Source organism: Cervus canadensis, chromosome 23 (assembly GCF_019320065.1).
Source record: "Cervus canadensis isolate Bull #8, Minnesota chromosome 23, ASM1932006v1, whole genome shotgun sequence".
Taxonomy (NCBI): domain Eukaryota; kingdom Metazoa; phylum Chordata; class Mammalia; order Artiodactyla; family Cervidae; genus Cervus; species Cervus canadensis.
In genome coordinates this window covers 56,866,042-56,891,307 of record NC_057408.1, presented here as the reverse complement: position 1 = coordinate 56,891,307, position 25,266 = coordinate 56,866,042, and the positions used below count along the sequence as shown (strand labels likewise).

General features: G+C 45.1%; 1 protein-coding gene across 6 annotated transcripts in view; it reads left to right on the top strand.

Moving 5' to 3' along the window:
• Nucleotides 1-25,266, top strand: part of PIEZO2 (piezo type mechanosensitive ion channel component 2) — a 240,735-nt gene that overhangs the window by 20,067 nt on the left and 195,402 nt on the right. For all 6 annotated transcript variants that reach the window (XR_006265021.1, XM_043444481.1, XM_043444480.1 and 3 more), the window contains exon 2: nt 21,363-21,458. Coding sequence is in view for 5 of the 6 variants with exons in the window: in XM_043444481.1 (XP_043300416.1) it covers nt 21,363-21,458 (96 nt within the window). In the remaining variant the exon portion in view is untranslated. The remainder of the gene's footprint in view (nt 1-21,362; nt 21,459-25,266) is intronic.

Genomic DNA, 25,266 nt, shown 5'->3' with positions numbered 1-25,266 from the left:
TCTGGGGAGAAAACATTTGTAATGTATATAATGAACAAAGTTTCGCTCTCCATGGTTTGTTAGAGGATGTGATAATTTGGCTGCAATAAAAGAGAGAGAGCCTCCAAGAAAAATGGAAAATATTTATCAATAACTTACAAAAAAGCAGTGCAAGTTACCAGTAAGTCATACAAAATAAAGTCAAACCCATCCATGATAATAATGTAATTAAAATGATAAGAAGACCCCACACCTCGCCTGTTGAAACATAAATGGCGAAGACAACAGACTGATTTGGAAGTGTTGAGGGTGCATTTAACAAGGAACTCCTAGACGGAGCATGGGCTTTCCTTTTTTTTTTCTTGAGGAAAGTATGGTATTAACTGGGTTGCCCTGGTGGCTCAAACAGTAAAAAATATGCCTGCAATGCAGGAGACCTGGGTTCGACCCTTGGGTCGGGAAGATCCCCTGGGGGAGGTATGGCAACCCACTCCAGTATTCTTGCTTGGGCAATCCCATGGGCACAGGAGCCTGGCTGGCCACAGCCCATAGCGTTGTAAAGGGTGGGAGGCGACTGAAGGGACTCAGCATGCAGCACACACACGGTGTTAACTGTTGAAATTCAAGGTGTGCCCACTTTATCTTCCAAAAAGATGACCTGCAGAATTACTAGCAAGATAACCAGATGTATGTGTAAGATTGTTGAATGCAGGGAGTGTCATAGTAACTCTGGCAACTACACAGTCATTCATTTTCATGTAAATATGTTAAGTCTGTTCTTACAGGGTGACCTCCTCTGTTTACCATTCAGAAAGATGATTGTGTTATTAGATGTTCGGGAATCTTCTTTCCTGGTAGACGAATATTCCCAGGCCAGAAGACGTCTGTGCTTTGCCCTTGTTTAAATTTCTGTATGTCTTCAGGCACCTGGGGATTAAAACAAGGGGCTGAGCTGGCTTGCTGGCTTAGGACAAGTCCATTCTTCTGGCTCTTCATCTTCAGACTTGGGGGAGCGTCGGGTCAAAGCTTCATTGCCCGATGTTCTTTCATTCCACTCGAAAACAAGAAAGGCTTTTCAGTGTTGGGTTTGGAAGGATTGACCTTTCTCCCTCACGGCATCTGAGTTTAATTTATGGTCTCCTATTCCAACTCACTACAAATAAACTGAGGGCCTTACTGAACAGCTGGGCCAGAGTATTATTTTTGGAAGTCGTAGGGAAGTCAGTGCAGGAAAAGGAGGCCAGTTCATCCTATCTCGCCTCTGATCTGCAGCAAGGGGATTTCAGGGCTGTTTGGACCAAATCTTCCAAACTGGTTGACGTCCTAACTTGGGATCCAGGAATCCTGTGAGCAGGGGTTCACGTCAAGGTTATTAGCTTTTACTAACCACACGGCAGGATATGCCCATTTCTTTCCCACTGCCATTTGATTCTCACTTGGTATGAATGAAATAATTTTCACCAGCATTTTATGAGTTTTTTATGTTTTCCATATTGTTCAGAAATATGTTTGACCACATATTGAGTTAATTTTAGAAATGGCAGGGGGAGCTGGGGTGTGGGATAGTCAGGAGGGGCCGAGTGGATCTGACCTGGGTTCTAGTTTCTCATTTAGCTCTGATCTGGGGCAAGTGTCTTGGCCCCACTGGGTATCAATTTCCTCACTTTTAAAATGAAAACCACGTAGTTCAAACACCAGTGATTCCAGAGCACAGAGCCAGGGCATTCTCTCTGTAAGTAGCTTGGATCTCCCATTTGGCAAGGAAGGGGAATATTACTTCTTTCTCACTGGGCCCCAGGAGAAAGGGAAGGAGGCCAGTGTCTAGACTGCTGGGGCTCAGTAGGTTCATCCTTTCACTGTGAGCCACACGTGGAAGCGGACTGTGGCTCTTCCTCCGCAAGTCTCTGCTGTGCAGTCATTTCAGCGGGACCGCAGAGAGATGCTCCGTCAGAGGGGACGAGCATGCCCCCAGCATGAACTGGAAGTCTTCTCCATGGAGGGCTGAGCAAGAGTGGTGGGTGAGGACCACAGAATCCTGGTCTCCACCCCTGAACGTGATGGGCCTCGGATCCCTGTCTGGTGGGTGAGTCTCAGGTTCCTGGGAAGAGCTGACTCGGCTTCTGAGGTGGCTCCCTGTCAAGCCAGCCCTGTGGTGCTTCATGTGACGTTTTATTAAGTGCTTCTAAATTTGCAGACGAATGTTTACAAAGGGGAGATGCATTTATGAGAACTGGACAATGATTCCAGGCAGTATTTACAGATATTCTATAATTTATAGAGAAAGATCAGTCTTCATCTATCTCCTGTTTCTCTTTCCTGTCTAAAGTTTGTACTGAAAAATTGAGAAGGGATGTCTTCATTTTATTAGGAGAAGCAAAAATACCACCAGAGTTCGGTAGGAACATTGGGGTGCCCGTGGGTGGTGGGTGGTGGCATCTGTTTTCAGATGGTGATGGGCAGGGCTTCTGGGACGTCACCTGCGGAAGTCACCTGATTTTGGAGAGCTACTGGGATGATGCTGTCACCCCCTGGCTCCTGCCGCAGTATGAGGCTCTTGCATTTTGCCACTAGGTCTTTAAGAGATGGAAGTTGCTTTGCTCACTGAGTGAGTGAAAATCACTCAGTCGTGTCCGATTTTGTGACCCCATGGACTGTAGCCCACCAGGCTCCTCTATCCATGGGATTTCCCAGGCAAGAATACTGGAGTAGTTTGCCTTTTCCTTCTCCAGGGGATCTTCCCAACCCAGGGATCAAACGCACGTCTCCCTCATTGCAGGCAGATTCTTTACCATCTGAGCCACCAGGGGCGCCCCTTACTCACTGATGCCACTGGAAAATAGTGGAAAGTCATCAATTTGGAATCACAGAATTCACTAGACTTAAACTGCTGTACATGCAACATTCTGTCACTTGACATTCATTTATTGAGTATTTGTGGTGCACTAGGTTCTGTGCCAGGGACTAAGTGTATGGGTTTGAACAAAAAAAGATGTATTATTTACCTTCAGGATACTTACAGTCAGAGAAGCGTTTTATTTAGCCCACTATAGTGCTGAAGATGTAAACCTTTTAAAGTTTCGTTTAAGGTAGTTCAAGATGTGGAGGGAAGAGATTTGATATGAAAGAGGAAGTCATCTTGGGGGCATCTGCCCAGCATTTGAAAAGGGAGAATTTTGTGCAAGAATATCTGGTGCCCTGATACCCGGCTTCCCTGATAGCTCAGTTGGTAAAGAATCCACCTGCAGTGAAGGATACCCTGGTTTGATCCCTGGGTTGGGAAAAATCCCCTGGAGAAGGGAATAGCTACCCACTCCGGTATTCTGGCCTGGAGAATTCCATGGACTGTATAGTCCACGGGGTTGCAAAGAGTTAGACACGACTGAGCACTCACATCTGGTGCCCTGGGCTCCCCTGGTGGCTCAGACAGTAAGGAATCTGCCTGCAATGTGGGAGCCCCAGGTTCGACCCCTGGGTCGAAGGTAATGGCAACCCACTCCAGTATTCTTGCCTGGAGAATTCCATGGACAGAGGAGCCTGGTGGGCTACAGTCCATGGGGTTGCAAAGAGTTGGACATGACTGAGTGACTAACACACTACACGCTATCTGGTGCCCCAGATTTGACTGTCATCTGATAACATTAGAACTAGCCTACTGTCATCTTGATGAGCTTAAATGAAGTCTTAAAAAGATTTAAAAAATAATTAAACCATGATCAGTTATTGTTTGCTCCTTAAATTGTAGTCCATGAAGGTGAAGTGATTTTTACACCTGTTTTAGGATCTTCTTCTTCTATCAGCTGTCGGTCACAAAGCCTGTTGACTGGGAACCAACCTGGTGGGTGTTAGGCCATTGCCCCAGATGGTCCCTGCCTCTCCATTCATTTTACTCAGATTTCCGGAGCTGGCAAGTCACCTTCTAGACCAGGGAAAAAGAGAGTTTACTCCAGGCTACTTTTCCCCCATGTATCAAGGGGAAGCAAAGCTGCTGAAGTTAGAATGTTTCCAGAAATCATCTCTGATTTGAAAATCTGGACACCAAGTGGCCCTGACCCCAAATACAGTCAGTGTTGAAGGCTCTAGGGCTTGTCAGATCTTAGAGTCTGTGAGAATGCTGGGGTTTTAAATAACATCGTGGACACGTATGAAATCAATTTTTCTGAGAACAGGTTTTGACAGTGAAAGGCAAGAGAAAATGTGAGACCTGCTCCTTGCACGGAGGATGAGTGTGTGGGTCCAAGGCTGGGAATGGCAGGTGGAGGGGGGGCCCCAAGCCCTGTCATTTTCTTAATTCTGACCCTAATGACACTGGCTCCATTACTGATGGGCCCCGACTGAACTGATCTGTGACTCTGTTTCCTGGTTTTACAAAACCCTTTTTGTTCATATTTATTCAAGATTCAGAGTTGAATCCAGATTACCCTGTCCAGTGAAGTTGATTCTTGGTTGTGGAAAGAAATATGTCTTGGTTTTTTTCGTGAGAATTAAAAACAACTTTAATAACTTCTTTTCCTGGCTACAAAAATAACCTGTGTCCATTCCAGAAAATATAAAAAGAGACTGAAATCTGTAAATACAGAATACAAATCAATTGTAATTGCATTCCTGAGCGATGACTATTTCTACTATCTTTATGTTTCCTTACCCTAGCTCTTATCACTTCATGTGACATCTCATAAAATCAAAGCAGATGCTTAGACGTGGTTTGTAATTTGCTATAATTATTTAACAGTCTCTTGCTAAAAATTTGTCATCAGCATGACTTCAAGTGGATGAACAGTATTCCATAATATGGACTTTAAAAGCACATTTTAAACTATTTCTTACTGTTATTTCCAATTCTCTGCTTTTGTTGCTACAGTACTTGAGACGATGTGTTTTTAATGTCTCTGTGACTCTCCATCTTCAATCTCTTCCTGTAACCTCCTTCTGAAAGCTGACTTTCAGCTGTGGGTCTGAGTGAAACTGACCCCGTGTTTAGGAGCACATATGCTGCCCACTCCAGAGAGTCCTGTGTTGGACAGCGGGCTGCGTTTCACTCAAGTGCACGCAAACCTGCTGATCTCGTCCTCCCTGCACTGTGACGAGACAGGCCTCCTTCAGGGGCTTTTACAGCGGAAGGAGGGCCTCTGCGAGTCTGAGGAATGACTCTGACCAGGGAACTTTGTGCTCTTGAGCTGCAGCTGCCAGGAGATTTCCAACAACTGCTTTATGAACAAGAGCAGACCCTTTTGTCATGCTCGCGATGGGCCAGCCCCTTCTGGGCATGCTCCTGTCTCAGTTAACCTCCCTATTGCCCTGAAATAGGCACCCATCTCCTCTCTATGCTGTCGGTGGGACCACATAGCCAGAAAAACTCTCTTCAGTTGAGTTGTTAGATCATCTTGCCTTGGAATAAATATATTTTCAATATAACACTCCCTATTAATGTCAGGGCTCAAAGGCCACCATTCTAGTAATTTGTCTCCACTGCACCTACACATTTATTAGGGGATGTTTCTTGTTTAATTTTAAACAGATTCTAGAGGGGTAACATTTCATGTTTACTAACACAGGGATCTCTGAAGCTGTATGCTTGTGGCTTTCTTTATTATAAGTTAATTTTTACTGGTGGAGTAGATTGGCTTTACAATGTTGTGTTAGTTTTGCTGTACAGCAAACTGAATCAGTTATATATGTATGGACATATCCCCTCTTTTTTGAATTTCCTTGCCATTCAGGTCACCGCAGAGCACTGAGTTGAGTTCGCTGAGCTGTACAGCCGGTTCTCACCAATTATCTATTTTATACATAGTATCAATAGTGTATTGGAGAAGGAAATGGCAGCCCACTCCAGTATTCTTGCCTGGGAAATCCCACGGACAGAGAAGCCTGCTGGACTACAGTCCATGGGGTCGCAAGAGTCAGACAGGACTCACTGACTAAACCACCATCAATAGTGTATATCTGTCAATCCCAAGTTCCCAATCCATCTCACCCCCTCTTTCCCTTGATGCCCATAGGTTTGTTTTCTACATCTGTGTCTCCATCTTTGCTTTGTGAATAGGTTCATCTGTACCATTTTTTGTGGCTTTCTTAACAAATGGACCTTCCTCTGCAAACATGTGGGCCTGTTTGAAAGACGACTGTGCCTCGTGCAGCCTCTCAGAGAAAGCAGGACGTGTGGTTGGGAAAGTCTGATTGGAAAGATAAAATGCTTCTGCATCTATTTTTGCTTGTATTTATACTTGAAGCTTATTGGGCAGTTTGCCCGGAAGTAATTGACTTCCCTTGCCCTTGCCCTCTCCCCAACCACCCCGCCCCTTCAGGTCTAGAATAGGTTTCCACAGCGTTTCGCCAGTACAGTTAGTGGACACTGTGAAGCCCTTAGACCATTTGGGATTGGTTCGTCCTGTGTGGAGGGGGCCTCACACTCACTTCCATTTTTTTAAGCTTAAAACCAAATATAAAGACTTAATTTTCATTTTGATTTTAAGGGGCCATTTGTGTTTCTCCCTCCCTCTCCTTTGTCTCTTGGCCATTTAATCTGTAGGCTTGACTTGGCAGCCAGCTTATCAGAGGTCAAAGGGGACTGCTACTGTCTGTTCCAGGAAAAGGGCCCTGAGGCAGAGGCTCCGAAATGGGGAATCAATAGGAGGATGAGTCCTGGCTACTGAGCTGAGCTGGGGCACAGATCAGCAGGGTCTGGACATCAGGGCCACCTTCCTGCTCTGCCTCCTCCCGTCAGAAGGGCTCTGCCTAGCTGGTTGATACCTCGAGCTCCATTTCGGAATTTCCGATTAAACTTGTGTGCTGTCCTCTTCACTGTGATGGAAAAGGGAAGTGTCTGACATCTTCTGTCACAATTGTATGATCCCTCTGAGATCAAGGCTCAGGAGATCAATAGGCTTTCTAGGTAAGACTTGTGATGCTCTGAGCTTTCATCAGAGTCTTAGCTGTGGTGGCCCTGGAGGGCTGGCACAGGAGACGGAACTCAGGGGGGTTTGCTTTCAAAACACTGCTCACCTCCTCCTCACCTCTGTGGACAAAAAAGAGGCCCTTCTCCTTGTTGAAACCTTCATGATCAGATGGACTGTTTGAGGAGATGGATGGATCCTCCACCTGTCCACCTGCTTTGCCATCAGCACGACAAGCCAGCTGGAAAGCCCTGGGATGGACATACAAGGGACTGGCTGGCATCCCACGCATAGCTGCTATTCCAAAATGCCGGACGGTGGTCATTATTCCCAGGATGAAGAGATGTCCCTTTACCCACCCCCATCATTCAACCTGAAATCCTTGTCTTTTAAAACTAATTTCAGGAATTCAGGTTATCAGATTACTGTACATCCTTTTCTTATTATTTTCCAAGTCCTGGGATGGGAAGGCATTTGAGAAGGTCACAGAGGCCATTGGTGATTGTGTGCACATTCACCAGCCACCAGGCTTGGGAATCTCATCTGTCAATGAGAGAATAATTTCTCTAACTGAGTTACATCTCTTCTGTTGGAGATGCTCCATCACACCTGTGTTCTCTTGGGTGAGTTCAACCCAAAGACAGATTTTAAGTCTCACTAGGGAGGTCCTCAGTCACTCTGTCAAGAATTCTATTGTCAAGATGAGTTCAGGGCTTCCCTAGTGTTCCCGTGGTTAAGAATCCAGTCTGTATTGCAAGGGTAACCAGTTTGATGCCTGGTCTGGGAAGATCCCACATGCCACAGAGCAACTAAGCCCATGCCACACAACTATTGAACCTGTGCTCTGGAGCCTGCAAGCCTCAACAACTGAAACCCTCACACTCTAGAGCCTGTGCTCCCCAACAAGAGAAGCCACTGCAATGAGAAGCCTGTGCACTGCAACTAGAAAGTAGCTCTTATTTACCACAACTAGAGAAAGCCCAAGTGTAGCAACAAAGACCCAGCACAAGCCAAAAAAAAAGAAAGAAGAGTTCAAATGAATTAAGCTCTGAGACTTTTACATGGATGGTTACCAACTTTGAAAAGCCACAGTTGTTGGGGTGCTGGGGCTTGGATTCAGAGGTCCAGGAGGTTGTGACATGTGGCCAGTTGTCAGGATACTAACCCGGGTACACACACATGGGCACGTCATGAACATGAGCAAACTGCCAATTGCTAGAATTGACATACACAGAACATCAGGGGAGTAGTGTCTGTGATAACTAAAGAAAACTCAGTGTTGCTGGTGCAGTTACCTGGCTCGCTCCCATGGGCCACCCTTCGCTCTGCCCTCACTGGTCTGCATGGACTGCATTAGGGTGCTTTTCTGCCCTTGTTCTCCTGGGTTGGGTGGCCATGGAGAGGTGCTGGCAAGAGATGGGGAATGTGGGGTGGGACAGAAGTTGGGTGCAGGTTTCTCTCCTCTGTTGATCGCCCCCTGCTGCTCTGCTGTCCTTTGTACCTTTTTTGAACCCAGACTGTAACCCTGGATATAGTCCTTCATCACCCAATTTGACTGTGCCTCCTGTGTTCTGTTGGGACCTTGGTTGACAAAGCCTTCATTGGTGGCTGAGAGATGGCACCTGTGATGAGGAAGATGATTGCTAAATGGATTATACTTGGACTCAAAGAACTAGGAAAGTAGACATCTAAGGGCTCTCTGTGAACATTCTTTGTTTCTGCCCCATAGAGATGAGGGCATGCTGATTAGTGTAGACAGCCATGGAGAATTCTCTGGATTTCTCATGTAAGGACATGTCGACACACTTCATTCCATTTAGGTTGTCTTGGTCAGGCCGCTGTCAGAGATGCATCAGAATGGGAGTTCCACCTCATTCAGACTCACTGGGAATTCTGGTCTTGTGTGTTCATCTCAGGACCTTCTCTGTTGGGCTCCTGAAGATACAGGAAGACCTAGGATGGAGCTGATGCCTCTGGGAACCTAAAATGTTGTTTGGGGGAGGGTGACCTGTGACCAAACAGTCCAGACATAGTGGGTACATGCAGAGGTCTGCACAGGCTCCCTGGGAGCACAGCCTAGGAGGTAACCCCGGTCAGCCTCAGATGCTTAGGAGATGGCTTGCTGAGGATGGCACTTAAGCCAGTCAAGACAGAAATGCAGGACACCATGGGTTTTGGTACAGAGATGGTGAGAGAACAGGGAAAGAAGCAGCATGGGAGGGTCTGCTGGGAGGTGGTTGCACCTGGACTCTGAGTGTGGGCAGAGGTGGCGGGTGGAAGGGCAGGAGCAGCAGGGTATATGGTCCTCATGGCCCTCAGAACCCTCTTATTGCCACATCTGTGTCCAGCACTGGAGGAAAATGAACACCCGAGGGGGATGGACAGGAGCTGAAGGCCTGCTGGGGGGGGTTAGGTGCTCTTGATGAAGGGCTTTGGGGGAAGGGAGGAAGCGTGGAGTGATTAGGGGATGCAGAGAGGCCCAGAGCAGGGACCAGCCTCGCCCATTGCAGGAGGCACCAGGGTGTCCACCTGGCCTCTTCTCCCTGCCTGTTGAGATTATAGACTCCTCCAGCACTAGCTCCGTGTTCTTATTAAACTGCAGAGAAAAGAAACACCTCCATTGTCTAGAGTCAGAAAAGTATGTTTAGAATCAAAGGAACAAAGACCAAGTGTATTGCTTAGGAGAGGACACTGTCAAGCAAGCAGATTGTCCAGGAGTTGCAGTCACCTGGGCTCTGACAGCGATCAGGGCTGATGGTGACCCTGAGCAGGACATGGGCAAGTTCCCGACAAGCCACAGCAGGACTGGCCACTCATTTCTATCCAGAACATACAAGACTTATACTATTCCATATAAATACTTTGGGGACTGGCATGTAGTTTTGAATTAAAATCCTATTTCTCTTAAATATGACATTTCAGCTCTTTTACCTTTTCCCATTAAAAAGACTTTGAATTATTTATTTGCCTCATTTTAAAAATTGCAACACAGTTTGGTTAGAGGAACAGACTCCATTCTCACCACTTAATAGTGTTTTCATATCAGTTACTTCCTTCAGAGTAGTTACTGGCAAATTTGCAAATTGGTTCTTGTTGTTCGATTATTTATAATAACTTCCTTGTCCTCCTATTTCTTTTTTCCACTTATCAGTCTCACTAACCTGTTATTAAGACTTCTACACTGAATTTTCTTATTGCTAGAAGAAGCAGGATGATGTTTTTAAAAGTCATCTTCACATCAATTTTTATGGTAATAATTTTAATATTTCTCCTTTTTGACATATCAATTTTCAGGAACCTGTGTATATCATAATAAATATTATTTATTGTATGTCACATCAATGCAGTTCAGTGAACAAGTGTTTATCCATCTCTTGATGTGTCAGGACATTGTCCTGGGTACTGGAGATGCAGGGGGATGGTTTATAGTCTCCGTCCTAAGTGGCTCACAGGTTTCAGATCACCCCCCTCACCACCAGGGTTTTCACTGTGGGAGGTCCACCTTCCCTCCTCCCCACCCCTCTTCCTTCCTTCGTTCCTTCTTTCCTCCCCAAAGCAAGATTTTTGTGTGCCAGTAAGCATTCCAATTCAAGTCTGCTTTAAAAAGTTTTTTTTTTATTAAAACACGTTGTGGGCTGGCCCCTCAGGCTGTGAATGGTGTGGTCTGGCAGGAGGAGTGGGTCCTGGGCTCACCTGGAGCCTCCGTGGAGTCTAGGGAACAGAGGCAGTGACGACTGTTAAGATGACTCTGTGACAGACACTGACACCTCTGGTTCCCAGCGAGCTACAGATTGGTTCAATCCACTGTGCATCTTATATTCCTCATCCTGGCTTGTGTGTTTGATGTTATTTGCTGGAGCCAAATAGTGCTTTTTCCTATGAAATGGCCCAATTATTGCTCTCTGGAGGATGCTTCTAGAAGATGAGTTTTGGGGGGCCCCAAGATGTGTTTCGAAAGAAAAAGAGTTAGAAGAAGAAGATTGCTTTCCTTTCCAGGTTGTATTTCTGGGCAGTCTGTTTCAAAAATTAACAGGTTCCAGCTGAAGCTGAAAAAATACAACAACAAACATTAGTTCTCTATCTGCAGGCAGGGTGGGGGAAGGAGTTATTTGCTCTTTAGGATTCATTTGTGCCAAGGGAGGGTGGGTCAGCTTAGAAATGCAGAATCACTTCCACATGGTACCCTTTTCTATAGAAGGTGATCACCACCAGTGGTCTTCATCCCCCTTCTTTTGGCTCCTGGTTGCGTGTTCACGTGAAACTTTAATCCTTTCTGATGAGGGAGGTGGCTGTTATTCGGTTGTAGGCCATGGTGTGATTTATGCCAGATAGTTGACATTTGATTTTGAGAGGTTCCTCCCCATTTGGGGGCTTCCCAGGTGGAACTAGAGGTAAAGAATCTGCCTGCCAATGCAGGAGATGCAAGTTTTATCTTTGGATCGGGAAGATCCTCTGGAGTAGGGAATGGCAACCCACTCCATTATTCTTGCTGGGAAATCCCATGGACAGAGGAGCCTGGTGGCCTACAGTCCATGGGGTTGCAGAGAGTTGGACATGACTGAGCGCAATCTCCATTTTTAACTAAGGAAGAAATGGAAGAAAATCCTGGAGGTCCTGAGGGTGAATTCGATTTAAAGACGTCAGCTGGAAGCCTTTTGCTCCCAGCTATTTGTCTCCAACCCCAAGTGGAAGTTGAATTTTGCCCCTAGATCATGCCTAGTTAGTGCTAAACCCACCTAGGAGTCGTGTCCAGAAGAGAAGTGGCCCCTGGACAGCTTAGGAGGTCTGCGAAGTCCTTTCAACTCATCCTACCTATGATTTAAGTACTGCTGATTCAACTGGCCTCTAGTAGCATTACAAGATTATTCCTGGCATATTTCCTTCTCTGGGACAGGAAGTTGTTGCTCAGTTGTATCCGACTTCTTGTGACCTCATGGATTGTAGCCTGCCAGGCTCCTCTGTCCTTGGAATTCTTCAGGCAAGAATACTAAAGTGGGTTGCCATTTCCTCCTCCAGGGGATCTTCCTGACCTAGGGATCAAACCTGCATCTCCTGCATTGGCAGGCGGATTCTTTACCACTGAGCCACCAAGGAAGCCATGAGACAGGAAGTTGAGGCTTAGATGTTGGTGGATTTGTCCAGTGCAGCTCTATTCGGGTTCACATTTTGACTTCCTCTTAGTTGACACCAAGTAGGAGTCAGGTTGTGAGAGTCAGTGTTTAAAGATGGACACTGAAAGCACAATTCCCCACTTTCTTTATGTGGTATGTATGGTTAATAAATGTCTTTCCACCCCCCAAAGCCGACCAAAGCCTTATAGAACTTCTTGTGGTGATGTAGAATTTGCATTGAATCCATCCGTAAGAAGGAAATGGCTAAGAATTGGACTTGAACTTCATATACCTTTTTCTTCCAAGAGAAGCTCCCTAGAGTGTAACTTCATCATGACAGAAAAGGTTCACAATTCAAGAAGCTCTCTTGTTTCTTGCCTCTTCCTGGATGCCTAGGTGGAAATTATTACCCAGATATTGTTTTTCCAACAGATATCTTTGTCTCATCCCTTTTGAATATTCTTCTTTGTAGCCATGTCATTATGTGAGCCAGACTGAGCATTGCAGAATCATCTGTTTGGTAAAAGCCACTGAACATTTATACCACTGGTCAGACACGACAGCTTTTCTTAGATATCTCTGTCTCCAAGGGTAAGACAAGTCCATCTTTTCATTCCTTCATTCATTCTGCACCATTGTCACATGATTGTCATGTGAGAGGTACTCTGCTGGGCTCCCAAAATCACAGCTGACACACAGCCCTGCTTTTAAGGGGCTTACAGACCATTCAAAAGGGTGATGAGTTTACAGAGTGAAATACTTCAAGGTCACATGGAGCCAGGTCATAAATGTGATGGGTATTCCGAAACGCAAGCAATTATATTTCCTTAGATTTAGTTAAAGAACCTGCCTGCCAATGCAGGAGACGTAAGATACCCAGATTTAATCCCTGGGTTGGGAAGATCCACTTCAGGAGGGCATGGCAACACATTCCAGTGTTCTTGCCTGGAGAATCCCATGGATAGAGGAGCCTGGCAGCTATGGTTCATGGGGTCACAAAGAGTTGGACACAACTGAAGTGACTTAGCATGCATGCAGTTTGATGTTAAAATGCAAAGTGTACAAATACCTGTTATGAGAAAAATTGTTATTATTTAAAAGGTGACTATTCTCCCTCCTTCAACCCTTCCTCCCAGAGGCTAATGGTCTGATGTTCTTCCAGATGTGTTCTGTGTGTATAGAGGGCTGAGGAGTGGAGCCTGACTTGGATTGAATCCCAGTTCACCTTGACCTTGGGCAAGCTGCATATCCTTTGTGCACCTTAGTTTCTTGAAAATGGGGGACCTTAAAAATATTAGTGTCAACCTCATAGGCCTGTCATGTTGTACACAGTTGTCTAAGCCAAGTTTTGACCCATCATTTTGTGCACATCTTTTAGTGTGAACTCCTATGAGCAACAACCATTCTTTGTGGTGCAGAGTTCCCAGTGTGGCAGTCTTACTGGATTGTTTCCTTACTGCTAGAAAGGTGTGCTTTTTTATTCAGAGTAGATTACTATTTATTAGGTGACAGGGGCATTATCTGGGAGGAGACAGACGTTTGGGCGAGTTTGAAGTATGCTTCGGAATTTGGGACCCACAGTTGTGCAGAGGGCATTACAGGTTTGCAAAGAAAGAGGCAGGGATCTATTTACTCTTTCGGTAAATATTTACTGACTGCTTACTATGTTTAGAAATGGGAATAGAAACTGGAAATAGAGAAGCGAACAAGAGGTAGTCTGTGTTCCGACATGGCCGAGGGCCTGGTCGTGTGCCTTTGGGGAATGGCTAATGGGGGTGCGGGTGGGTAGAAGGGGACGTGTCTAAGGACATGCATTGTGTGAGCTGTTCCTGGGCACAGGCCAAGGGTGGAAGGTTTTGCAACTGCCCGTCCCTGCGGAAATGGCCCCAGTGACCTAGTGATGACATTTGTGGAGGTAACTCAGCCTGGACAGAATCCTGATAGGAAGCATCCAGCTGAGCCTCAGTGGGCTCAGGACTCACACCTGCTTTGTGGAGTTAGACTGGGATGCCCAAATAGTCTCACTCTGAGGACTTTGGGGAAAGTTCTGACAATTATGGGTCATCTAGTAAATCCAGGGCATAGCCATGGGTCAGGAAAGGTCATCTACACTTGGAAATTTAGGAGATCCAAAACTTGTTCATTTAGTGACCAAAAATCAAACACTCTCTCATGTCAGGGTCATGAGCTGATTAAAGCTTGTATCATAAACTTAAACATGTTCCTGGAATGATCAATTTCCCCAATAGAACATCTCACCAGTGATCTTTTTTTTTTTTTCACTAGTGATCCTAAACTCCCTTAATTTTATGAGGCAAGAGGATGTGGTGGGTACTGAAAAGAATGGTAGTAAGAGAAAGCAGGGGCTTCCCAGGAGGCTCAGTAGGTAAAGATTGCCTGTGATGCAGGAGATGTGGGTTTGATCCCTGGGTCGGTAAGATCCCGTGGAGGAGGAAATGGTAACCCTCTCCAGTGTTCTTGTCTGGGAAATCCCATGGACAGAGGAACCTGGCTGGCTACAGTCCATGGGGTCCAAAGAGTCGGACATGACTGAAGGGACTTATCATGCATGCACAACAGAGAGAGCAGAAGGCAGAGGCAGCTGGGGATGGGATGAGGCTGGGGGTATGACCTGAGTGTCCTGTGGTTTGTCCACTGCCAGGAGTGTGTGGTGCTCACCCCATCCTCAGTTATGCAGACTTTGAGTAAGACTGGCATTTGGAGTGATGAGAAAAGGACTGAGTGCAAAATCAAAGGCTCTGAGTCCGAGTTAGACCTAAGCAGGAGATCTGGTGGAGAAGCTGATATTGAGGCGTGAGTCCGGTTCCTCACTGTGTTGGACATTGTTCTTAGGAGTAAGCGTTTCACACTGTGGTCAGTGGCTGTTCCTCATTACTGTGGTATCAGAAGCATAAAGCTCAGACATAGTCAAGGGCTGAATTCATGCCATAAAAGGTGTGTCTACTTCTCCGGCACCAGAAATATTTGAAGGCAATAACGATGGCTCCATATATGTCAGGGAAGAGGGTGTTCCCAGGAAGAAGCAGGCAGAATGTCAAAGTAAATTTATCAACATAAAAACAGTGCTTTTTAATCATTTTTCAGCCATATTAGTTGTTAAAGGAGAGACCAAGTTGGGCAGCATCGTGTGCTGAGGGTGGAAGAAATAGGACTTCATGTCAGCAGCTGAACCGATTTTTTTTCATGCTAATGCACACAGCAGTCTGGGGAGGATGCTGCCAAAAATAATATAGAATATTCTGAAGCCTACAGTGAAAGCTTGCAAAAAAAAAAAAATCTCATTTTACTGAGTTCTTGAAAGAAGGAAAATGTGGCAGGCAGTACATTAATCCTGTTATTAAAAGTGGTGCTGCCTACATGAAGCCTATACACACACACATACATACAAATATATTCTCCAGCCCTCATGTCTCCTCTATAGCTGTCTCAGGTCACTCAGGGACTAGCATGTGGGAGGCCTTTGAACACTGGGGGAGAGAATGGAATTCCAGCTGATTTCTCTTATTTCTAAAATGAAGATGCCACTTGGTCTCTACTTATAATGGAGTCCAGTAAGCCAATCCTGATTTATTTCAGGTTGAATGGCATGAACTTCCTCATAGTTGACTACTTTTGGTATATGAAGCCATCAAGTTCAATGGTTCATCCTAATAGTTTAGACGTACTGATTAACAGAGGGTTAGCTTTCCAGATTTGAAATCTTGCTTGATCTTATAGATGATAAAGTTGTGAATCAGACTTAGTATTAAAAATCTAAGTAACTAGAAATCCAGAAAGAAACAGTGCCATATTATTAGGGTTCTAAGCACCTCTCTTAGGTTTTTCAAAGGACCAGTGATGTAAAAATCCAACTACTGTGAACTGGTAGTCTAGTAGAATTTGTATAAGTTAGGAAGATAAGTTACCTTTTGGGAAAATTACAGAAAAGTAGTGTTAATTAAAAATGAGAATTAATGAAATTAATTAAGAATTAAAAACTGGAATTTAAAAGTTAGTATAAAATTAAACATGACTGATTATCAGCTCTCTTTAAAAAGTTTTCTGAGGAAAATAAGCTTTAAATTCTTAAAGATGAATAGATTTAATCTTTATAGATTAAATAGATACAATTTTTATAGTCTAAGGCTTAATCGTAATTAATATTTTAAAAAACTAAAAGATAAATCTGCTTTCTGCTAGTAATAGACTAGTAGAGAGGTATAGTGGTCTAGTTATAAATTGTTGCATTACCTAAAAGTGAGCTGACTTAGGTAAAGGGTACCTTCCTCACATGAGAATGAATGTCATGTGAAGGATGATAAGTGATTTCTAAAGAAATCAGTAAATACCAAGACAGAGACCTCAGTGACTCTGGATGTCCCCATCTACAACACTAACTCTCCTCGTCAAGAGATTATGTCGGGTGAGCAAAGAAACAGTTTCAATGCTGCACCTTTTCTCTGCACTTACTTACCCAGCCTAATTTCTTATTCATCACAATAGTAAGAGAGCAGGTTCTATTTTGAGGAATTGTAGGAACTGTGGATTTAATTGCAGGACTCTTCAGACTCAATGAAACAGATCTATTTCTGAGTGTTCAGAAAGCTTAAGGAATTATATTTTGGTATAAAAGCTTTACTCATTGCAGTCACGTGAGACCATCCATACTGTTACTCTCAGGATCAAGTTGCCTGGTCAAGCTTGAGCAAAGGATTCACATTTTAAATGCAGCAGCTTTCTATGGGTAAACTTGTAAACTGGTAACTAGTATATGAAATGATATTATTAAAGGAAGAAAAAATTAGCACTGTGTATTCTTATTTTAAAATTTGTTTTCTGCAAACTAACTGTACAACCAGGGTTAAGCTTAGAGAACTCAGTTAAAATTTAATACTGTTAGTAATATTCAATCAGGTATATATTAAATTAATTAAAATAGAAAAGGGATCCTACGGGTTTAAAATAAAAAAGGAAACAAAAATTTAAACTCATTTGGCTAAAAAAAAAAAATCACACTAAGATTTTCATGGCCATCTGGTTCAATTCATATTTTACAGATTGTTTTCCAGGCTGTATGGGAAAAAAGTAGAAAACTCAGTTCAAAAGCTTTTATCCTTTACAAATAAGATGCTTTCACCTTAGTTTTCCTTAGATCCCTTAAAATTTTTAGTAAACAGAGTAGTGTTTATGATTTTCTGCTAATACAGTTCGGTTTTATTCTCTGTAATAGTCCTGTTTTCCTTGAAGCTTTACCCTAAAATTACATTCTTCTAACCAACTTCTATAATGAAATTAATATCCAGTATTTAACTTTTCCCCAGCTTCATTGAGATACAATTGACATATAACATTGTGTCAGTTTACGTATTGATCTGATACTTTTACATATTGCAAAATGATTACTTCTACAGGTTAGATAGCACCTTCACCACATAATTACCATTTCTTTTATGTGATGAGGAATTTCTGTTTCTTACAGTATCTGAAACATGACTGATGGATTCAGTGTTGACTGACAGACTTGTGAGAACAAAGTCAGCTTTCATGCATCTCTGGATAAAAAAGTAGTGTTAAAATATAGTGACTGCCTGTACGTGTGTTTTCTTATTTGACGAATACTCTGTTCCCCTTTGTGTCTGGCACGTGTGAACTCGGTGGTGGCGGTGTGGGGAGCCCAGGGCAGGCGCTGCGTGGGAAGAGTGTGTGGTCAGATGTCCGCCTTCTGAACTGTAGTGAAAGGGACTCCCTGGTGTCCTCCTTCTAGAAGAACTCATTTCTGCAACTTTCTGAAGGAAGCACTTGGAACCAGATCTCTGCTGGATGTGGAGGTCGGAGATACAGGAAGAGGGAAGAGAGTGATCTTGTCCTGCCTGTCAGCTGCCCTAAAGCATCACCACGTGACATTTATAAGTTTCACCAGATGTAAAACACAGGAGTATGTCCTGGGGGAAAGAATTTTACACAGACAATGAATAAGGTGACTTGGCAGTCTTTCCTGTCTCCCATTTCTTTGATGGTTTTGCTTCCTTAGGAAAAATCTGCAATTGTTGGGCTTTTTTTCTGCTGCATTGTAAATACTTTGCAGCTGTTTCTCTTGTCTTTACTGTTTTCTATAAAATCACCATGGTTTTGAGAAGACATCCTTTTAAAAGCCATCGATGGCTTCAGAGGGCAGAAGGGAAATTATTGAAAGTACAAACACAAAAAGAAGTTCTAGAATCACTGACCTGACAGCACTGTTTTGTCTCTTGGTAGTGAAATTGCTTATTCTGAATAATGTGTATCTACTGGTCTGGCAACTTAAAATAAACAAAGCATTTTAAGGCCATTAAGGAGTTTTTAGAACGTACTTAGTTGAGATGGAGGTTCTAAACATTTAAGCTCAGTCATCTTGTAGGTGATTCATGGTGGGGGCCTCTTTGGCCTTGCTGAAGGGTGTGGAGGAAGAGAGGACACATTTTTGCTAAAAATTCAGCTCTGAGGGCACTTATTTTTAGTAACATAGTCTGTTATTACCTTCAATTATTGTGGAAGTTAGAGTGTGCATAAATCTCTTTGTGATCATATAATACATTGTAAACTAGTACACGTGCATTGCAACACAAATATTTATAAGTTATGTGGCCATCTTAAAAATTTCACATTTGCAAGAGATTTTCTCCCTTTCTATACTGATTAAGTTGTCTAAGTCACATCTATGTTTTCTCCTACTTAGAGAGTTTTTCCTGAACTGTCTATCTGTTTTCACCTTTAGAAAATGAAATTTGTTAATGAGACCAGTCCAGTTGTCTGTAGTTCAAATGATTGTACTAATGTTGATAATGCTCTTTACCTGAAACTTGTTATTGTGCAGTTTCTAATTGTGATCCCTCTAAGCTTGGGAAGGTCTTTTTTGGGGAAAATTCCTGTTGTCATTCTTTGAGGGAACTTCACATATAATTTTGGGTAGTTGAAACCAGGTAGAAATAGTGGGAAAGAGTGCATTCTTAGCTAGAGTGAAGACTTTTTTTCCCCTAGAACAACTTAATCTGTGTTGTAAAAAGTTGTGGTGTCCACAGTAAATCCCCGAGGCAGAGGACAGGGTTCCAGGTGCCTGCGTGGCCCCTGAGAGGTGTGGGTATGGGCATCTGATAGCTTTCTACAGAGGCAGGGGGTGTGCTCCGTGATTCCAGGTCGTGGACCATGACATCACACTGGGTAAGAGAGCATTGCTGTTTACCTTCTGAGGCTTTTCTAGCTTGACTGTGCTTTGCTGACAAGCTCAAAGGCATGTTTTGCCCGTAAGCTCAGGTGACTCCTGGGTGGCAACTTCACACATAAAATAAAGCAGAAAATTCAGCAATTAGGCCACTGTCATCAATCAGACTGGATAATTTCAGACAAAAATAAACGAAGGAGTTTTAGAAGTGGCTTGATTTTTTTTTTTTTAATGAGAGTTTGGGTATTAGTCATCTGTTGCTGCATACAAATTACCTAAACATTTAGCAGCTTAAAGCAACAAACCCTGCTGCAGAGTTTCTGGGAGTGGGGAATCCAGGAAGGTTCAGCAGGCGCCTCTGGCTTAGGCTCTCATGGGCTGCAGTCAAAGTTGGTCAGGGCAGTCAAGGTCAGTCAGGGTGCAGCCTGTGAGGCCCTCTTCTAGGCTCACCCATCTCCTCCTTTTCTGGTGCAGGCTGGCTGCTGGCTGGAGACCTCGGCTCCTTCCTTTGGAGCCTCTCCTTGGGACAACTTGCAACCCAGTGGCTGGCTCCCTTCAGGGGCCAGGGGTACCCAGGATAGAAGCCCCCAAGAGGGATCCTGGTACTTTCACTGTCTCTGGTCACTCGGAGCCCCAGGTCCAGCCCACTCATGGGAGCAGGGGGTCACATATGTATGGATGTGAGAGTTGGACCATAAAGAAAGCTAAGCATCAAAGAATTGATGCTTTTGAATTGTGGTGTTAGAGAAGACTCTTGAGAGTCCCTTGGACTGCAAGGAGGTCAAACCAGTCAATCCTAAAGGAAATCAGTCCTGAATATTCATTGGAAGGACTGATGCTGAAGCTACAGTACTTTGGCTGCCTGATGTGACGAACTGACTCGCTAGAAAAGACCCTGATGCTGGGAAAGATGGAAGGCAGGAGGAGAAGGGGACAACAGAGGATAAGATGGTTGGATGGCATCACTGACTCCATGGACATGAGTTTGATCAAACTCTGGGAGTTGGTGATGGACAGGGAAGCCTGTTGTGCTGCAGTCCATAGGGTCTCAAAGAGTTGGACACGACTGAGAGATTGAACTGACTACCCTCCTTGGGTCATCCTTGCCTCTCCTTCAGTGTTTGGGACTTTGTGATAAATAATGGGAACTAAAGGCTCTGCCCTGAGAACCCAGAAGTGGGCTCATTTCTCCCTCTTCAGAGTTAGTGTTTGGGAATGTCCTCAGTGTACATATTTCCAGTGTGAACGATTTGATACCTTACAGAACAAGGTTATATAAAACCAAAACAGTGACAAGCATCCTGTGGGAGGAAGGTTCTGGCCCCCTGAGCCCCTGATGGTTTCCTGGGGATGAGTCAGACAGGTGAGGATGCAGAGTGGAGGCTGCCAGACTTCCTGATGGAGACACAGAAGCGGGACGAGTTCACAGGCTCCAACCTCAGCCTGGCTGTGCTTCCTACTCCTGCTACATTGTCCTGTGTAGAGAGAATAAAAACAGGATCTGTGCAAGGAGGGTGGTGAGAGAGAGAGGTAATGCACAGATAAGGCTTGACGCGGGGCAGCGCTGGTGTGAGCTGACACTGACGTGAACTCGTGTGTCCTGGGCACGTGTCTCCAGAGTAATCTGCCTGAAATGTCTTCTTACCGACGTGGTCAGGGACTAGTGATGTCAGCTCCACATTCTCTCTGACAAATGTTCATCCCCATACTTCTCCATCCTGTGAATCTGTTCAATGGACCAGCGAGTGAGTGGGTCCCTGAGCCTGGGGACCCGTCCTTGTCAGACAGGGTTCCTGAGATAACTGGGGTCGAGCCCGGCCGCAGAGCATTTGACAAAGACTTTCTTCTCTGGTTTTTCCCTTCATTCTCACCTCTCCTTCTACCCACAGCCTCCCCTGAACACCTCACATGCTCACAGCCCGTTGCCCTGCGTCTCTGCAGTGCTCTTCATCCATGACAGGTTTCGTGCCTATCACAGGGGTGCTGGTGCTGCCTCCTGGCTGGGTGATGGGAGCACTGTCATTCCCCGATTCTCACCACACTCCTGTGTGATGATGGGCACGGATGGATGCGGCTGTGTTTTCTTCCTAATGGAAGATTCGCTGGGGTCGTGTGGCCGCCAGACGCTGCAATGCCCGAGGCCACCATCACCATCACTAACGCCCTCTTCTCTCCCCGCAGCCTGCGCCTTCCGGTACAACGGGCTCTCCTTCGTCTACCTCATCTACCTCCTGCTCATCCCCCTGTTCTCGGAACCGACTAAAGCCACCATGCAAGGTAAGAGCCCCTGGCTCTCTGCTCCAGGGTGGGGTGCATCTGGGGGTCCCCGGGGTGTTGTTACCGGAAGGGAGAGATGACGGTCCAGTGGGGAGCTGGGGCACTTGGTGGTGATGCGTTTCTGTCACTCGCAGTTATTTTTCCCACACATGTTCTATGGCAGGCCTGCATTTGTAGGTTTGCAGAGGGTCTGGAAGGTTCTGGAACTCAACTTGTGGTCATGAAAATGAAGCAGATCTATAGGTTCTCTGTGCTGGGAGTAGGCGGTGGGAAGTGCAGCTAGGACAGGAGCAGGAGGCCTGGGGAGGAAGCTGGTGGTCGTGGCTGCTTCATAGCTGGGATCTGTCACGCGTGCTCCAGTCAGGTACAGAAAGACACAGATTCTAGTGCTAGTTTTTCAAGCGTGTGATTGCAAACCCATAGCTCATTCCCTGATGCTCTCCAGGAACCTGAAGGCGTAGAGAGAAATAGTGACTGTTTCCTGAGGCTCTGATGAGGAAGCTGGTCTGATTTGAAGTTCTTCCACAAAGAGACAAATTAAACTTCACTGAGTTAATCGAATTAATTGTTTTTTTTAAATGATGCCATTATAAGAAATCAGGACTGTGCCCCACATCTTAGGTGAGAATGATGGCCCTGTGTTTATAGCAAAGGACAGGAAGTCAGGCTTGACATGGGAATGGCCGTGGCTCCATGGTGCCCGCTCACGGTGCTGACTTCTCAGGAAAAGCAGTAAAGTCCTGGTGTAAACAGAGTAGTAAATCATGACTCTGTCTTTCCTGTTCTCCCCCGACTGTTAAATTGATTGTTCATCCTGATGGTTAGGACTGCAGATGCACTGTTGGTTTTCCTGCCTTAGGAAGAATCTAAACAATAGCTCTTCTAATTCACTTAAATCTTAATACACACAGTGAAGAAGGGCTAGAGAAATGTGAGTCTATACAAATCCTTATCGGACCAAAAATATGTTGTTTACAAGACCCCTCCCACCCCAGCCTCCTTCCTAGAGTCCAACATAAACAAAGACATTTAGATAGCGTAGCTTCTGGCCTCGGAACCAAGGTGGTAACACACAGGCAACTCCTACCTCGTGGCTGGGAGCTCATGTATTAAAGAAAGAAGGTTTCACCTTTAGAATTAAGTGCTTTAGAAATGAGTACCTGTTTGTCCTCAATTAAATGATCTGTTGCTTTTCTGTCAGGGTGTCCCCTTGTTTTATCTGGAACCAGGTCACGGGGTTTCCTTGTCACACTCAGTCATGACGCCTCGCTTTGCTTCTTCCCAAGTGACCCAGCCCTGCTCTGCCCAGGGCCTAGGTCTCTGTGGGGGTGGGCATGTGTAACGTGGCCCATCATCTCTGCCCATGCACAGAAGGGATGACTCGGTCAGGAACATAGAGGTGAAGGATGAGATCAGACACGCAGAGCGGTTTTCTATGTGTGGGAAGAAATGTCTGAATCCCTGGAGTGTCGCAGGTCAGAACACAGACAGCATTGTGTACACAGGTGTCTGCCTCCTCCCACACACACCCCACCCAGCTGGGGCCGAGGGACCAGCAGCTCAGAGGGAGCCCTCAGGCATCTTTCCAGCTGGTACCCGGGGGCAGGGCTTGGGGTTGTGTGTCTTGTCCTCCCGTCCTTCCTGTCTTTCAGCACCAAGGGACATGGCCGAGATTCACAAGTTTACCTATTTGCTGTGTCTGGAATCGCACAGGGACTGGAGGGAGGGAGGCCCCACGTGGTCTTTATGAACTCACAGGACTCACAGTATGGCGGTTCTACTTCTGTGATTGGAGGCACCCAGCCCAGGCGTTTCTAGCAGGGCTGAGGCCCAGGGTTCAAGTCACATGGTCCAGGAAGATGCCTGTGTGGCAACCACACAGATGGTGGTGGACCTGGTGGACCTGGAGGGGTGATACCGTGTGTCTTTGCAGAAGTCTCGGGGTCACACACATTCGGCCTTTCAAGTTACTGTTCACACACATTTCTCACAAATGGGTAGGAAGGTCCAGTGTCATGGGCATCTGCTTTGCCTGCCATTCAGGGCCTCTGCAGCACAGAGGCACACACACGTGCATGCACACACATGCACACATATACACATGTCTACACACATGTGTGCATGCACACACACATACACAATTGCACGCACATGCACACACCCCCACATGCACACATGCACACCCCCCCCCACATACAACACACAGTCAGGGTTCAGAGGATGGGAACTCTTAGTAAGTCAGTGTGCAAATTGCTTCTCCCTTCTTTCTCCTTGGATTTCTCAGCAGGAGTCAGATGTCAGTATAGTTCAGGCTCAGGGTGGTCTCAGCGAAGCCCCTCTCCTTGGGCTGGGAATCTCCATCCTCCCAACTTTGTCAGCTCCTCAGACATTCTCTTTGTCCCCCATCCACTCAGGTCTCCCCAGAGGCTGAGCCAGAGCCCACTTTAGTGCAGTTATTTATGGAGTCCCTCCTTATGCACCACCTTGAAGATGGCAAGAGTTTTGCTCTTTTGTTCGTGACTGTGTTTCCAGGACCGGGGACAGCGCCTGGTGTCTAGCTGTCCATCCATCAATATTTACAGAATGAATGAATGAGTGCATTTGTTTTCATAGTCTAGAGTTCTTGGCATCTAGGAACCCAGCCCTTGTCCTCTGCTCCCCTCGGCCTCCACGAGAACAAACGTCGCAGGACAGTTGATCACTCACACCTGTCTCTCCTCTGGAGACAGAAGCTTGGGGGTGGGGTAATAGGTCTTGGGATGTATGCTACGTTAGATTTACTGGGGATCAGGGGATTATGAATAATTGAAGAAATCAGAATGATGTATGCTTTCCTTACAATGTTAGGGATTTTATTGTAGCCTAAGATACTGAAGGAAGGCCAGTTTGCTGTCCGCTTGCTGTTTACTTAGCAGTGGGCTTTGCATTTAAATTGAGACTTCACTCCATTAAATAGGAGCTAATATGTAGTTAACTTCAGGTGGCCCAAATATTCCAAGTTGATGAGATATTAAATTCTCTAACTAGACGTGTATGTATTAAGTTCCTTATGCCTATGCATAATGCATATCCCCATTGTGGTGGAACAGTTGGTATTTTGTTTGGATGAACATAAGTGGTAAAATGTATGAGATGTAAAAGTCCGTGTACTGTGTATACTCAGCACACACTGACTGATGATAACATGACTGTTATTTTGAAGGATAATGTTATTACTTTGAATATCAGAGTGAGCTGGATTTAGAAATCTCATTCTCATAGCTAGTCCTAACCTCAAGATATTTCCTAGTGCTCTTTAAATATCAGCTAAGAATTGTGTGATATCCAGGCTTTCTTGTTAACAAGCCCAGGACATACAGGTACTGTGTAGGTGGTCATGCTCTTAACCCCTGTGTTGTCTGACCCGTGCCCAGGACAGAACTCTGTTCTCAGTATTGCAAGCACAGAGGGAAGCCTAATCACTGAATAAATATTTGTTGGCTGATAGATTACCAGGCCCTGGGCACAAGGATCTGGAGAGATGATACAGGTTTGTTGAGAGGAGATATTTTAATTTGCTTCAGTGCAGATTGATGACACGTGGATATTATATAGAAAATACATCTTATTGAGTGTGACTGTTTATTTCTTTCAACAAATGTTAATTGAAAGACTGCCCTTCACCAAACACTGTGTTTGGGTTTGCAGAGAGCAAAAATGAGAAGAAAACATGGTTCTTCACTGTCGTGGTCTCCCAAGCACACTGGCTCTTGTGTGTTTCTTTGAAGGGAAGCTCTGTCAAAGAAGTTGTCTTTGGAAGCCATGGACT